Genomic DNA, 14,008 nt, shown 5'->3' with positions numbered 1-14,008 from the left:
GCAACTTCCTCGGCTCGATGCGTGTCTCTAAATTATGCAGAGCGCAAACAACGAGCAAAAAAAGGAAGAAGATAGATAAGGACAGAGGAAAAATAGAGATAGAGCGAGAGAGAGAGAAAGAGAGAAGCAGAGGCGAGAAAAGTCCTGAAGGTAACAAGCAGCCCGAGTGCTGCCAAGGAAGTTTGCCAGCTTACGGGCCAGCATGACCTGGCCTAGCCCGATCTCTGAACCTGCCCCTTTGGCATCCCGTTATGCGGTAATGCGGGGCTGGGAGGTGGAAGGTGGAAGGTGGCTTAAATATGTTTTTGTTATTTATGCAAATTCGTTTTTGTTGCCACTGCGAGGTGAGCGTTGGCTTCGCTGTATTGTCAAAATGCCACAGCATTTGGCGGGGTGCGTGGGGCAACTTCTGTGGCTGTACAATAAGAGGGCGTGTGGGGTGCTAACCTGTTGGCATTTGAGACGCTTCGCTCATCGCCAGCTTGTTTATGTGCCAACAGTCGCGCACTTTTCTTTCAGCCTTTAGCATTCTATTGCATTTATTCACTCATTTTATGCAAATTTAGTAACGGGCGCATTTTCTTGCTCATTTTCCACAACAACAGCAACAATAACAACGTCAACTAGTATAACAAAGTTGCAAACTTTGACTCGACATTTTCCTATTCACCCAATGCTTCCACATATTTTATGCACAACAATAGTTTGAATAATGTAAGCATTTTGCCCAGCTTTAACACTTGACCATCCGTTGCTGGCCAAAACAAATACGAGCACACACAGTCATTTAGAGAAACATTATTTGGAATCTCACTCTGTGCACTCAATATTTGACACTCTCTATCTAAGGGTCGATCCTGGGGCCTATTACATTTTTATGTCATAATTAATAATGGGCTTGGGTCTTGGTGTCTAATAACCGGGCAAGGCCAACATATTCGACATATTATATAGTGACGTTCTCGGCCGCCTCCTGCTGACCAAAACAGCAGAAGCCACAACAGCAACATTAACAACAACAACAGCAAAAACAACCACAAGGGCGTGAGAAATTGCTGGCAATTTGTGGAGCGCAGGGTCACAGAACCGTAGCGAGGGCTTGGGCAGCTTCAGAAACACAGAAAGTACTTGAAAAAAACTTAATTAAAATTTGAGTTCAGTGTTTGGGGCATAAAACAAGCTAAAAGGTGCGATTTATTTTTGTATAGGGTGTTGCTGAAGGCTACGAAACATACACAAACCAAAACTTTAATAAATGTGTATCAAATAGAAAACATGTTTCGTTTTTTCATCCACACTTTGAAGTTTTTTCGATACACTCTGCCACAGCTTAATTATATTTGAGGGTAAAGTGTATGAGAATCACATGGAAGAGCGAATATGACACCCTTTATCTCTAATTAGAGGTGTATATATTCCCATTAGTTAGGCGAGCTTGTTTAATATACTCATGGGAATAATACAAGGCCTACGACAAGGACGAGCTGAAAGGATTAACAATATGCATTTGTATGACAAGTTAGGTGTGGCTATTTGTGTGTGTATCGACTATGCTTGTGTATGTATGTGTGGGCGTGAGCTAATTTATTTAAATCTCACTTGTAATTCATATTTTAGAGGCGACGTCGGACGCATGACAAGCAATGCGATCCTGTTAAATAATTTTTGTATGAGTAGTAGAGTCGAGTCGTATCGAGCCGAGTCGAGTAGTGCGCCAGAGCCAGCGCAGTCGAGAGCTGCCAAAAAACGACCTCTAAGTCGCAGGCTGTGTGTGTGTGCTTGTGAATATTTGAGACATAAATTTAGTAAATTTTTGGTAGAGAGCAAAGTGTGCGACGTGTTGCCGACTCGTGCCTGGTGTAAATTTGCAGATAAGTCGCATTAGTTGGGTCTTCTTTATCGGGAGGGCGCTGCTGTTATTCCTGCTGCCGTTAACGTTGTTCTTGTTGCTGTTGCGGCTCCTGCTGGGTTATTATGTACTTAACGAGTGTTTATTAGCATTTTAATTACCTTTCGGCGCGTGAAAGCTGCGCGCATTAGTCAACTTTTAGTCCTGGTTTCAGGCATTTGTCCCAAAGGATCGGCGCCATGCAAAACTTTAATTATGTTTTTCAACTTTGTTAAGCTGGCAGAACCACCAGCTCTCATCTCCCACACAATATTAGTTTTGTACACATAATAACACATTTAATGCACCATAGTATGTATACAAATCTTATACCTTGTGTTATGTGTGTAAATGTCTCATTGTTTATGTTGTTGAGGATATCTTTTGTTATCGGAATATTGATAAAAGTATTTTATACATTTAAATTTATAAAACGATAAGTAATATTAAGTCTGCAGTTGAATTTGTCTTGAATAAGTCTTTTGTTAAGAATTTAATAATTCAGCAAGAGATGCTTTAAGCTAACTTATATAAAACATTAAATTCCATTAGCAGAAATAATTTTTTGGGCTTGGGGGCTTTCACACCTCGAATCTCCACATAACTATAAGCATAACTAGTACATCTATGTATGCATATGTATACAGATATAATATGTTTTTTATTTCCTTTTCGGTTGATGGATGTGTAGTGGAGCAGTTGAACAATATTTGCATTGCGCTAATAAAATCATTGGGAAAAATTGCAAAAACTAATTGGATGCGCAAAAACTAACGCGTCGGCGGGCTGTATATGGTTGGGCGTTGGGTATTGTGGGCGTGGCAGTTGCTTGTTAAAAGTTCATTACACTCATAGAATGCTTGTAAAGCGAGATGATAAATTAATCTACAGTGTGCAGCGAAGCGCGCTATTGAGTGGGCGCGCTAAGAGAGTGAGAGAGGGAGAGAGTATGAGATAGCTATTAAGAGAGAGGGAGAGAAAGACAGAGACAGAGATAAAGAGGGAGACAGAGGGCTGTACAGAAAGAGAGCAAGTGAGAGAGTGAGAAAGAGGGACAGAGAGAGAGAGAGAGAGAGAGAGAGCGCGCATAAATGACGAGTTTAATTTGTATGCAAACAAGTTGGCGGCGTTGTCGACACAAACACGACGATGACGTTGGACCTACAATAATTACATACACACACACAGTCACTGGCTTTAAGAAATGCATGTGCACACATACATTAGCAGGAGGTGGACAAGGGGAATGCGGGCTGAGCAGCCATGATGGCTGCTAACTGTTTCCGCTTGTCGCTGACGTGCGAATGCCAGGAATGAAGTATTACTTGCCATGGGCACCAGTGTCAGCGTCAGCAATGGCTGAGCTGCGTGGCACAGAGGGGCTGCAGCTGCTGGAGGGATTTGAGTTTTAGTGATGAGAGAGTAAGTGCATTAGTTTAAGATGCTGTCTAAGTTTCGAATAAAAGAAGTGACGTTTACAATAAGCACATGTTTTACTATGAAATGTGTTTTTCTATACACGTTAACGGAGTATAGAGAGTATTTAAGGCCGTCCATCTGTACATCATGTAGAAATTTAGCTGTGTTTGAACTGTGAACGAGTATTATGCAGTCGGTCGTGTCGAAGTAAATGCATGATGAATTGCGATAGTTAAAAACGTTTAAGTGTTGGAAGCAGTAAAATTTTAAGACTCTTTTTAAAAAGCATTGCATTTCTTCAACATGAGAATGGATCTAGATGTACTCCCAGCTTAGTATGAGTAAATAAAGAAATCTAATTGTGTTGTTGTCTTGGAGTTGTTCTATAGCGATGTAAGTCCTTAAGTCTGCTCCTTTTAAGGGGCTTAAGCATGAATTAAAATTACAGAATGACAGAATGTTCAACCATAAAACTACACATATATCGATATATTAATCTCACAAACACAACTCTACGCAATAACAAGTAAAAGTGCTCTTGTCGATACGGCTCAACTGGGAGATGCCATGAACCCTGCCAGTAGCTGATATTCTAATCATTCTGCGCTTCTTTTACATTACACATTACACACACAGCACTCTGAAAATGCTATTAAGACTCTGATTGTTGATGAAAATATATGGTATATATAACATATAATAACTTATGTTCGGTAAAAAATCGCTTCATCAAAACAATAAAGCTCTTGCTACAGTCAGTCTGTAAGCGAAATGTGTTCTATAGTCCTAACCTAATTGGATTGCCCTGAATTTATTATGGGAACTATTTTATTTGTATTGAATTTATTATCAGTTGAGCGAAATGTGATATGCCTTTGCCTATACGTCGTATATGTTACAAGTTCTTGAAGCTTTTTATTTCTCTTGTTCTTGGCATTGGGCGACCTTTTAATTGAACGCTTGCCAGGAAATGTTTCGGGTGACTTGCGCGCGCGTAATTAGCATAAACTTAAACAGTTAATTAGCGTAATAATTGCGTTACATGAGAATCCACAGGAAGCAGAGCGAAACGAAAATTGGTTTGTGAAGCAAAGCGCTACACAGCCAAATACCAAATATAAGCCAAGCAGCAACGCACAATCGACAGCACGAACAACTAAAACTAAAAGTAAAGCCAGAACTATTGGTGTCTTAATTAGCGTGCGTGTTCAATTAAAAGCGTGGGTGCTGCTGCTGCCGCTGCTGCTGAAGGCGGAGTTACATGTGAATAGAGGGGCTAAGTATGCCATTATCAGCTGCTGCTCCTTGAATTTATTTGCCAGACAAGACGTGGAGCCTCCAGCGAGAGCCAGGGCAAGCGCTGGCACAGAATGCCACTCATGAATTTCAAATAATGTCGAACACTTTGACTTTGACTTGCCGCCGTGCAATGCAATGCGATTGAGGGTGGCTTACAGCTACTTGCTTTCTATTCTATTCTATTGTTGTTGTTATTGTTTTTGCTGTTGTTTTGCTGTCGGCTGCTTGAAGTCGTGATTCCAAACCTGATGCCTGGCATGCCAAAATCCAATGAAAGACGTTTAGTTTGCCTTGGTGTCCTCAGCTTCATGGCCATGGTTGTCGTCGGAAGAAATTCGCAAAGAAAACAAGCAATGAAAACGCATAACTAACAATGAATTCCTAACTTCAAGCTACTTGAGGAGCCAAGCACAGGATGAACGTGGTCTGCACCATCTCACGTATTCCTACACTGCGCAAAATGTGCTCAGCTCAGTGAGACTGTCGACAATTGAAGTTCCCAGGGATTTCATGGCAAAACTTACTTGGAGCATTGGCTGCTGCGATTCATTCTTATTCCATTTGTGTGCGCGATAGTCGCGATTCTTTTACGCGCCCTAGGTAGGAGCTAGTACATGGGGTATATTATGTCATTGTTTAGTATTCAGATGGCTAACGTTAAATCATTAATTATGATGTACAAAATAAAATTAAAATTAACTTTCATAATGAAAATTATTGAAGTAATTTAGTAAATAAAATTTACAATATTCAATCAAAATAATGCTAAAAACAAGTCAGGCATAATTTATTTAAGACTATATTGCAACCTTTGACTTACTTTTGCAAAGGTAGTCAGGTACATTTCAAGGGCAGATATCATGTACCTGTTTGGTATAATTTATTATGTATTATATTTTAAGCTTAAATGATAACTTTAGTAAAATAATCCTCCAACAGGGTATTCTATGATTGATTACACTCTCACTCTCTCGGTCTCGCTCTCAAATTTAATTTTGTTAGCAAAAAACGCATTTTGATTTTTCCACTGTGAATTCGATCAAACATTCAGCTTTACAATTCAATTTTTGATTGTCATGGCACTTGGCATGATTTTTGAAACATTGTGTTTATAATTTAACGATTTGCTATGACTCAGCGTTAGAGTAAACGTTTACCGTACGTTTACTACAATGAAAAGACGTTTGCAATCGTAGCGTTGAAGCTTATCGAACGTTTGTAAACGTTTACCAAACGTTGGCCGAGTTCTTATAAAAGCTGCGTCGGCTTTGAGCTTTTTATCAGTTGAATGCGTGAGCTGCAAGTGGGAGTATAGAAATTGTATGTTTTATTGAAAGTGTGAGCGTTATACGTTAAAGAAACAAAATACAATATAATCATGTCGAGCGATGAAAATAGGGAATTGATAAGCCGACTCATTCTACAGGCTAATCAAGCACAGTGTTTGCTTGTAGATGTGTTGAAAGAGTTGGAGGAGAGCCAAAATTTAACAGAACTACGCTCAAAAACTAGGCGATCCCTTAGGAGAAGAAAGCGTAGCCAGTGTCGGTGTCGAGACTATTCCGACTCCGACTCTTCCGATCAAGAGTTTGCAGTCGGAAGAAAAAGCTCTGCAGTCGCAAGAGATCGCAAGCGAGATCGCTCCCGCTCTCGGGGCCGTTCTCGCGGCCATTCCAGGGGGCGGTCCCATGGGCGATCACGCTCTCGCTCTCATACAAACACGCAGCACAAACAATTGGCACTGGCTGTGAGAGTTAAGTGAGGAGGAGCCTAAAAAGCTTTTATCACTCTGTAAATAAACAAATTAAAAAAATAAATAATTTTAATCACAAACCAACTCTCTTTTTTATTGGGGGTTTGAGCTTTGGGGTCGCACATTCATATATTATAGGCATATAGAAATATAAAGTAAGTTCATTTTATATCAGCAATCAATTTATATACAGAACAAATATGAGTATCTTTAATGAAAGTCATTCAGCTTTAAGTAAAAAGCCAGAAGTAGACGTAACCCCGGCGAACTGGCAGCTTCACTCTTCACTCTTGATAATCATGTGTGTAATTACATTTGCAAACATCGCAATTGCTTTTGTTTTGCAGTTGTATTTGTTGTATTCGCATTGTTCTGTTTTCAGTACTCAAAACAACAAATAAAAATGTAAAAAAAACACAAACATTGGCCCCAAAAACCATTTTCCTGCCAATTTTGGGGCGACTGCGCTGTTGCTGCCGCTGCTCTTGACTGGTATTTCAAGTGCATGACGCAGCAGTTGCTGTTGCTGTTGCAAACGGTTCATTGTTGGAACTCTTTGGGTTTTAACGAAACAATGCCACACATACTGCACATGACGGCATTTCAAGTTGTTGTACACATACATAAAAGTACAAATCTGCGTATTGTTGTTACTGCTGTTCTATAGTCCACTTGGCCTGCGGCAACTGGAGGAGCAACTGCTCGAATCATGGTGCTGAATCATGGCGGCTCTGCTGCCTGACTACGCCACTGCGACACTGCGATAATCGCGGCTAATGCAAAACGCACCGCAAAGACAGATAGATAGATGCATAATTTTAATGGGCTGCTTGGGATAGGACGACTTGGCTTATCAACACCTCTAATCAGGGCAATAGCGCATAGTTGTCTGGCCGACTAGCTAAAACAACAACAACATCACCAACAGGCAGCAAATAGGTGCTAAACAACAACACACAAAAAGTAAGAAAAATAAATGTGTACAAAATAATTCCACAGCATACAGAGGACAAAAATAAACAAGCTGCCAACGGGCGAATGTACAATGGCATGAAATGCTATGTCAGAGGTCAAATTAAAATGGCATATTCAAATGTAGAATTTGGAGTTCATTAAGTTCATTAACATCAATAATAAAATTTAATATTATTAATATTTTAAATAAATCACGTTGGGTTGCCCGAACCCAACTCAATTATTAGGTAAGTTAAAAATGTATTTGTTTACAACAGTCCTCATTGAGTTCGTTGGAGTTGAATGGTTTTTCTATCTACACATAGATATCCCTAGACTTTAAGTGAAATTTATATAAAAAATAAAGTCTGTTCTCCTTAATAGTAAAAAATATTTGAGCTCTGTAAATGTTTATTAGTTAATAAATGATAATAAAAATAGCTTAATGTGTCATGAAATTCGCTTGATATCCTTACACGACATTTGATAAAATGTCAAAAATTCTAAAGAAGAATAAATTTGGAAATCATGTGATATATATTGTGTTTGTATTGTGGGTGTTATATTCCAGTCTGATTGTTACATCACTATTCATATAACAATAAATGTTGTTATTACTTGTCACTTAAGACTATTGCAATTTCTCACAGCAACTCCATTTCGTATCAAAATATCTTAATGATCACGTGGGGCCTTTGGGATTTGAGTTCAACTGTAATTGAATTGAACTCAGATTTTCAAAAGATTGACTCTTGACCTACAGGTAACAGCTGATGCCCTAAATCATTTGTCCCTATGTTTTTCACATGAGTATGGTATTTATAGCGCCCATTGTGCAGCTGTCATTTTGCGTGTTGGCAGCGTCGACATTTTTATGACACGCCAACACTGAAGCGTACAACAGGCCCCACACACCCGGCAAGCAGAGCGCGTTACTTCACGTCGGGCACCCGGCACACGGCAGCTGGCGTGGCCTGGCGCTTTTTGAATGAATGCAGACAGCGAACTGAGCAAGGAAGGGAGAGAAATGTCCATGTTTATATATGTATGTACACAATGTACTTTGGAGGCTGCAAGCAATTTAGAGTTGGGAAGCCAAGACGAGCAGCCTCCAAACGCCAAGCTGAAAGTCTTCGCACAAATTCTAATAAATGTTAAAGAAATTGTATGAGGTTATGCCAGCAGCAGGCGGCTGCGAATATAGCAAAAAGTGCCAAGCAAACGCATTTGCAGCGTTGCTTGGAAAATGAAATGAAAACTAAACGAGTTTTTGCCTGCCTAGGCAGGCAGGCAGTCGTCCCTGTCGTGTCCTGTCTGCTGTCAGCAAATTGGCAACGCACTGCGTATTCAGGGCGCTAAAATACGAGATATGAAAGTCTTGCGCTGAACGACGACACCGAGACGAAATTGCTGAGCCAAAATGGATATCGTTTTAATTTTTTCTATTTTGTACTTTTTTCTTCTCTTAAATTACAGCCGCAGAAGATGAAGCGTGGGTGGTTCGTTAACTGTACGCGCGCTGGCTCGTCAGGTGAATTGCGGCAAGAGCAATTTGCAACGCCTTAAATTGGCTGCGCTGGGGCACGTTGCGCATACGCCGCACAAGCCGTACAAGCGACTGCTTGCTGTTGTTGCTGCTGCTGTTGCTGTTGCTGCTGCTGCTGCTGTTGCTTGCTTGACTGACTTTACATAATGGCTGCTGATTAGTAGAAAACGCCTGCGATGGAGGCTGGCTGGGAGGCCGGTTGGAGCGGTTGTGCACTAGTAATGAGCCTGACCAGAGTTAATAGCGCCTGCAACTAAGTAGGGCTCAAAATACATAACGAGACCATTGCCATATGCAGCTGCCAGCTACATAATGCCCGAAATATGTACATGCCTGCATGTGCGCTCGTGTGTGTGTGTGCATGTGCACATGCATGTACGAGTTTATGTGCAAGTGCGTACGTAAAATTCATGTCTCTATACGCACAGCGGCGGCGAGTGCGAATCAATAATGATGACCTGAATACGTACGTTGCAGCCGATTAACTGGACCTGCAACACGCCCCGAAATATGCAACGTGCAGCATTGCCAGCCTATTCTCCATTGTGGCTGCTGTTGTTGTGTTTCAATTTGCTGCTGCTGCTGCTGCTGCTGCTGCCGCTGCTCTGATGCTGCTACTACTGCATGCCGACTACACAATTTTTCATTTTCATTTACGCTTTCGACAGCTGCGTTGCGTATACTCTTTTGCTTTCATTGTCTTTGCTTGCTTGCTCTCTGTGTATGTGTGTGTTTGTAGCACGCTTGATTGTTCAAAGCGCAGCTTTCAGCTGCAAATTTGTAAAGTGCCGTGAAGCTGTGCCAGCCTCTTACCTGCGTCAAGCGTTTTACTACGACTCTACATACACACAGCCTCAATAAATAGGCCCATGTGTATATGGCTCCGTGTCTTTGTGCGTGTGTGTGTGTATGTGTGCTATATTTATGGGACATGTGCATGTGCATGTGGTCGAATGTGTGTATCCATTGCTGCTTCTGCAGCTGCTGCCTCTATTTGTACACACTGTCCGTTTTCATTGTGGGTCATTCCCGGTCTCGTTGTCGTTTCGTCGTTTTTATGCTTTCGAAATCCGCTTTACACACACACACATATGCATATGGCTGTACGCTACAGTTATATACAAGTTCCGTTCATGGGTTGCACTAGTGCGTATGCATGTGATTGTCTGTATGTATTGCGTATACGCCGTGTCGCCCATTGTGAGCCGCACCTCAATTCGCCGCAGCCGCCCGCCTCGTTGTCTGTCCGTTTGCATTACTCATATACGATATGCAGCAACAAGAGCAAATGGAACAAAATGAAAAATATATACACAAATAAAAAATTGCAAAATATTTATTCATTTATGCTGCAGACCAGGGCTGCCGAATAATCAAAGAACCTGCACAAGTTGCCTGGATTATCTGTCATCCGGCGCTCAAATTAAATATTGAAAAGAAATATATTGATTTATGAATTGCACTTCATGGAATTACATTTATAGAGGATGTTTCCAGACAGTCAGGCGGCGAAATAGATTTATATAAATGATTATAAATGAAAAATCTAAAAATCTTTATAACAATGCATTTTTGATACAGCTTAGCTTGCCGACTTAAACTATTAGAATTCTATGTTAAAGTTCAAGATTATGTAGAAAATAGGGTAAATGATAATCCATCTTTTGTTCAGATTTAAGTACAAAATTGAAATACTATCATTAATATCATGTTGAAGAGGAGAAAGGAGTTTATTTCTATACTAAAATATTTGTATTTTATGTGGAGTTCGGATTGAATATTGATAGCCTTATGCAGTTGAACCTCACCCTTAATCCTTTAATATGGGGCTTCTCGTTGTGCGTGAGCCCAGCTGGCCTGACCGCATCACAAATCTCTTTTGTCCAGCCCTTGACTCCCGACCGCTCTCTTTCTCCACTCCAGCCAAACATCGTTGTCAGCTTCAGCACTCTTTCTTCTGCTTCTGTGCAATGCGTTTGCTGCATTTTATTTATTGTACGCTGCATCTGCATGCTGTTCACCTCAGTCTGTGTGAGTGTGCGTTTGCGTGCACGGATATGTATGTATTTTGTATTTACGCCTGCTCCAATTTATTTATTGTATGTATATTTGTTTATGTCGTATATAGTAGAACTTTCAACAAATTGAAGCTGCTGTTGGTGTGGTTGTTGTTGTTATTGTTGTTGTTATTGTTGTTTTCCGCCATTTTTATTGGGCGTTGGCCGCAGTATCGATTGGTTTTTAAGAGTCCTCGCGCGTGTGTGTGTGCGTGAATTGTTGCTCCTGCCTGACAGCAATGCATTTTCAATTATGCACGCATAAATAATTAAATTGTTTTAATTACGCGAAACGAATTTGCCAGGCTGTTAATTAAGAGTCTGAAAGAGCAGCTACCCCACTCGTAAAATCAGACCAAGTGCTTATCAGTTGAGTTGCTACACATAGACGCCTACGATGAGATTCGAAGTAGGGTCTCATAAGCATTTCTGTCCTGCCAATGCTCTGCAGCTTCTTTATTTCTATTTCTATTCCATCGCTTTGCTTTCATTTCATTTCGTTTCGTTTTGAGCTTATCTAAAATTGCTACACACACTCACATACAGAAATCCATTGGGAAAGGACGAAGGCATGTGTAGGCACGCAGCAAGATTAGAAAATATTAAGGTCAACAGGTTAGTGTGCTGAGCCCAAAGGACATAAAAAAAGGCGGCAACTGAAACGGCAAACGAAAAACTGTTTCAAATTTGAGTTGAAAGTAGGTTGGGTAAAACTCTCAAAGAAACCCTCATAAGCACACACAAACGTTGGCTGTATGTGTCTGTGTGTGTGTGCCGCCTAAGTGTGGGCGTGCGCTTGTGTGTATTTTGATTACTGCCTAATTTTGTGACGGGGCGAATGTAACGCTTTCGCTTCGGCCCTCTTCTCGGGGCATCTGCAGCTTCCTTTTGACGTGAAGTGTGTGCGGTTTTTACATGAGTGAATGAGAGATTCCTCTGCCACCACTGCCACAACCTTCGTCTCCTGCTCACCACTGCCCACCAACACAATTTACGTACAATTGCCAGCGCCAGTGTGTGCGTGTGTGTACAGTGAGTGTGCGTGCTGATGACGATGCCAGAAACGTTTCAGCAACACTTGTCGCAAAATGCCGCATTAAGCAACAGCAACAACAACGTGCGTGGTATACAAAGTCGCTAAAGCGGTCACCAGTTACATTTTCAGTTATATTCTGAGTCGATGCCTGGCAGCCAGGCGGCCAGGCAGCTTGGCAACCAGCAATATAAATGAATCAGCTATGAAAGTCTTGGTTAAATATTATAACTCAATCAGTATATTTATGTGTCTTAAGCAAACAGGCTAAATAGATTAAAAAATTTATTAACTTTATAATAAATGGGTTACTTAGCATTTAAAACTTTCTCCTGTCGAAAATTCATAATTTGCCATAATGGAAAATCCAATTATCAAATTAGCTATGGATAAGAAACTTGGAAATATTATGTTTTATATACAAATTGCCATTAAATGGTTCATCACTCTATGCCGCTGACTAATATAATAAGATGACCTACAGACCTTATTGTCTTATTAGTATTAGACTCAATTACTATTACATATTTAAATGCATTCGGCAATGCCATTTCTTCAGACTTTGTTTTATATTTTTGTCAAAAGAATTATCGTAAAAGTCTAATGTTTTCAAAGCCAAAAATATAGTCATTAAACAGAAAATTAAGGAGTAGCAAAATGCTTTTTAACAATCTAATAGAATATGCCCGAAGTTAAAGCAGCCTTTAAATATTCTTTCTTGTTCGAAAGTCCTTTAATAAAAACGATGGCTAATGAAAAAAAAACTTGTTATACATTTTTTCACAGCAAATGATTTCCTTAAAAGCTTCTCCTTCTTTAGACTTAAACTGTTCACCGATCAGTCAGTTTCAGTTCTTGTTCAGCATGTCAGTCAGCTCTTTATTTGCTATATTTTCGTGATTTGCGTTCTATTTAAACGCTTTAAAGTTTTGCGCTGTGTACGTCCACACATGCTTCTACTGAGAGCAAGCGACTTTCCGCTATGCGACAGCACACACTACTCTACACATACACACACAGCCGTGCATACGTGTGCATACACACGTGTTACTCAAACGTAAACCGCCGCACGGACAAAATGTTAGCATAATTTTAGGCACGAATGCGCTGGGCTGCGCTGTCTTCCCGCTGCTGATGTCTCTCATGTGTTTGTGTGCGTGGATGTGCGAGTGTGTGCGGTGTGGTACCCTAAACTACAATGATAGCGTGGGGCTCGTTGTAAGCATAACTCAACGAGTCAATGACTTCTTGGTGGCGTCGTTGATGTGCTTTAATATTAACAACAACGCCAGTTGGCCAACGCACACACACACACACTAGCATACACACACACACATTCGCATCTCTATTAAGTCCCCTTCATGCGCATGGGGCGGCATTTGAAGAGCACATTGCGCATCAAACTGCCACTTACCGACACACAAATAAATTTGCAAATGAACACGTTCCAAGCAATGATGCTTCATGTGCTTTATGCTCCATGTATGTGAGCTGTGTGTGAGTTACGGGTGCCTATGTGTTGATAAGTGTGTCAACAGCTAGGTTTTTACGGTCCCCGTTGACTAAATCAGCAAATTGGCTACACTTGGGCCGGTGACTTCTGACTGCTTATTATTAATAATCATCTTTCTCTCGTACTCTTTCTGCACTTTTGTACTTCTTTTTCTCTTTTTGGGTTGCCTCTGCTTGGGGAATGACAATTAAGCAGAACACAATAATAATCAGCCAGCAAGGCATAAATCAGCAAATTGCCATCAGCAGCAGCTGGGACAGTGGGCGGCCAGTGGGTGGGAGGGAGACGTTTGTGTCGCGGCAGTGCATAATTAAATAAAAGGCAACGTGATAAATAACAATCTTTCAGCAGCGACGCTTGGCGGCTAAAGCGAATCGCTAGGGAGATTTTTGCATTAAATTGATTAAATGCGCAGCACATGCAACATGATAACAGCAGCAGCATCAGCAACAACAACATCAGCCAGAAGCCGCAGCAGCATCAGCAGTGAAAATTATCAACTTGGAGCAAAAACCCGCCGAGACTCATAAAAATGTGCCACTTAGC

General features: G+C 40.8%; 1 protein-coding gene across 1 annotated transcript; it reads left to right on the top strand.

Annotated features, from left to right (window-relative positions):
* Window positions 1-5,901: 5,901 nt before the first annotated feature.
* On the top strand, window positions 5,902-6,368 carry LOC115483740 (probable splicing factor, arginine/serine-rich 6). Its single transcript, XM_030225946.1, has one exon. It carries the CDS (start codon window positions 5,985-5,987, stop codon window positions 6,366-6,368), a length of 384 nt encoding a protein of 127 aa, XP_030081806.1. The 5' UTR covers window positions 5,902-5,984.
* The last annotated feature ends 7,640 nt before the right edge of the window (window positions 6,369-14,008 follow it).

Source organism: Drosophila hydei, unplaced genomic scaffold, assembly GCF_003285905.1.
Source record: "Drosophila hydei strain 15085-1641.00,03,60 unplaced genomic scaffold, DhydRS2 tig00000001-arrow-pilon, whole genome shotgun sequence".
NCBI classification, from domain to species: domain Eukaryota; kingdom Metazoa; phylum Arthropoda; class Insecta; order Diptera; family Drosophilidae; genus Drosophila; species Drosophila hydei.
Note: the sequence above shows the minus strand (reverse complement) of the source record. Positions and strands in the feature narration are given on the sequence as shown.

Bases quoted from the DNA above. Each gene is read 5' to 3' on its own strand.
- LOC115483740 (XM_030225946.1), top strand. From the start codon at position 5,985: ATGTCGAGCGATGAAAATAGGGAATTGATAAGCCGACTCATTCTACAG.